Source organism: Protobothrops mucrosquamatus, unplaced genomic scaffold, assembly GCF_001527695.2.
Source record: "Protobothrops mucrosquamatus isolate PMUCROS unplaced genomic scaffold, P.Mucros_1.0 scaffold3574, whole genome shotgun sequence".
NCBI classification, from domain to species: Eukaryota; Metazoa; Chordata; class Lepidosauria; order Squamata; family Viperidae; genus Protobothrops; species Protobothrops mucrosquamatus.
The window spans coordinates 167,466-168,558 of record NW_015389539.1 but is presented as its reverse complement, the minus strand read 5'-3'; the positions used below and the strand labels follow the sequence as shown (position 1 = coordinate 168,558).

The window sequence follows — 1,093 nt, the reverse complement described above, 5'->3', positions numbered from 1 at the left end:
CCCCCGTGGTCACGTGATCAAAATTCGGGTGCTTGGCGGCTAGCTCAAATTGATCACGGTCGCAGCGTCCCATGTGTGTGTGTGTCTGTGTGTGTGTGTCTGTGTGTGTGTGTGACGCGATCACATTTTCGCGACCTTCTGACAAGCAAAGTCCCAACGGGGGAAGCCAGTTTCGCTTAACGGCCGTGTGACTAATTTAATTGCAATGATTCATTTAATGCCTGTGGCAAGCAAGGGTCGTAAAATGGTATAGGGTTTCCTGCCTGAGCAGGGGGTTGGACTAGATGACCTCCGAGGTCCCTTCCAACTTTATTATTATTATTATAAAATGGGGGGCCAAATTCACTTCCCTGTCTTCCAGCTTGCTTTGTTTTTCCTTTTTCACAAATAAAATTTCTCTCCGAACAGGTGGCCGACTCCACTGGCGAGTTTTTTTTCAAGTCTCCAGAGCTGTTTGAGAGCCCGGTTTATTTGGAAGAGGCGGCTGACGTCCTCTGCATTTTGCAAGCAGGTGTGTCTTTCTCTCCCTTTCTAGCTTATCTGCGAGTAAGGCAGTCCTCGACTTAACAGCCACCTGTTTAGTGACCTTTCAAAGTTACAACGGGGCTGAAAAATGCGATTTACAGCCAGTCCTCACACTTACAAGCGGCGCAGCAGCCCCACGGTCACGCGTGATCAAAATTTGGCTGCTTGGCAACTGGCATGGATGTATAATGGTTGCGGCTTCCCAGAGTCGCACAATTGAGATGATCGAAGGCCTAGATTTGATTTTGATTTTGATTTTATTAAATTTATACCCCGCCCTTCTCCCGGAGGACTCAGGGCGGCTTACAGCCAGTTTAAAACAATGATACAGTACAATACAAAATTTAAAAAGATTAAAAATAACTATTCAAATTTGGCCGCTTCTACTAAAAATTTAATTTAAAACCCCTTTAAAATACCCCTAGGCCAGTCCTGCCTGCTGAAATAACCAGGTCTTGAGGGCGCGGCGGAAGGAGGGGAGATCCGGGATCACCCGGATCTCTGGGGGCAGCTCGTTCCAGAGGGTGGGTGCTCCGACAGAGAAGGCTCTCCCCCTGGGGGTCGCCAG

At 48.2% G+C, this 1,093-nt stretch overlaps 1 protein-coding gene across 1 annotated transcript in view; it reads left to right on the top strand.

Moving 5' to 3' along the window:
- Nucleotides 1-1,093, top strand: part of INTS2 (integrator complex subunit 2) — a 52,002-nt gene that overhangs the window by 2,047 nt on the left and 48,862 nt on the right. Inside the window, exon 3 of the mRNA XM_015827249.1 lies at nucleotides 409-511. Within this exon, the coding sequence (XP_015682735.1) occupies nucleotides 409-511 (103 nt within the window). The remainder of the gene's footprint in view (nucleotides 1-408; nucleotides 512-1,093) is intronic.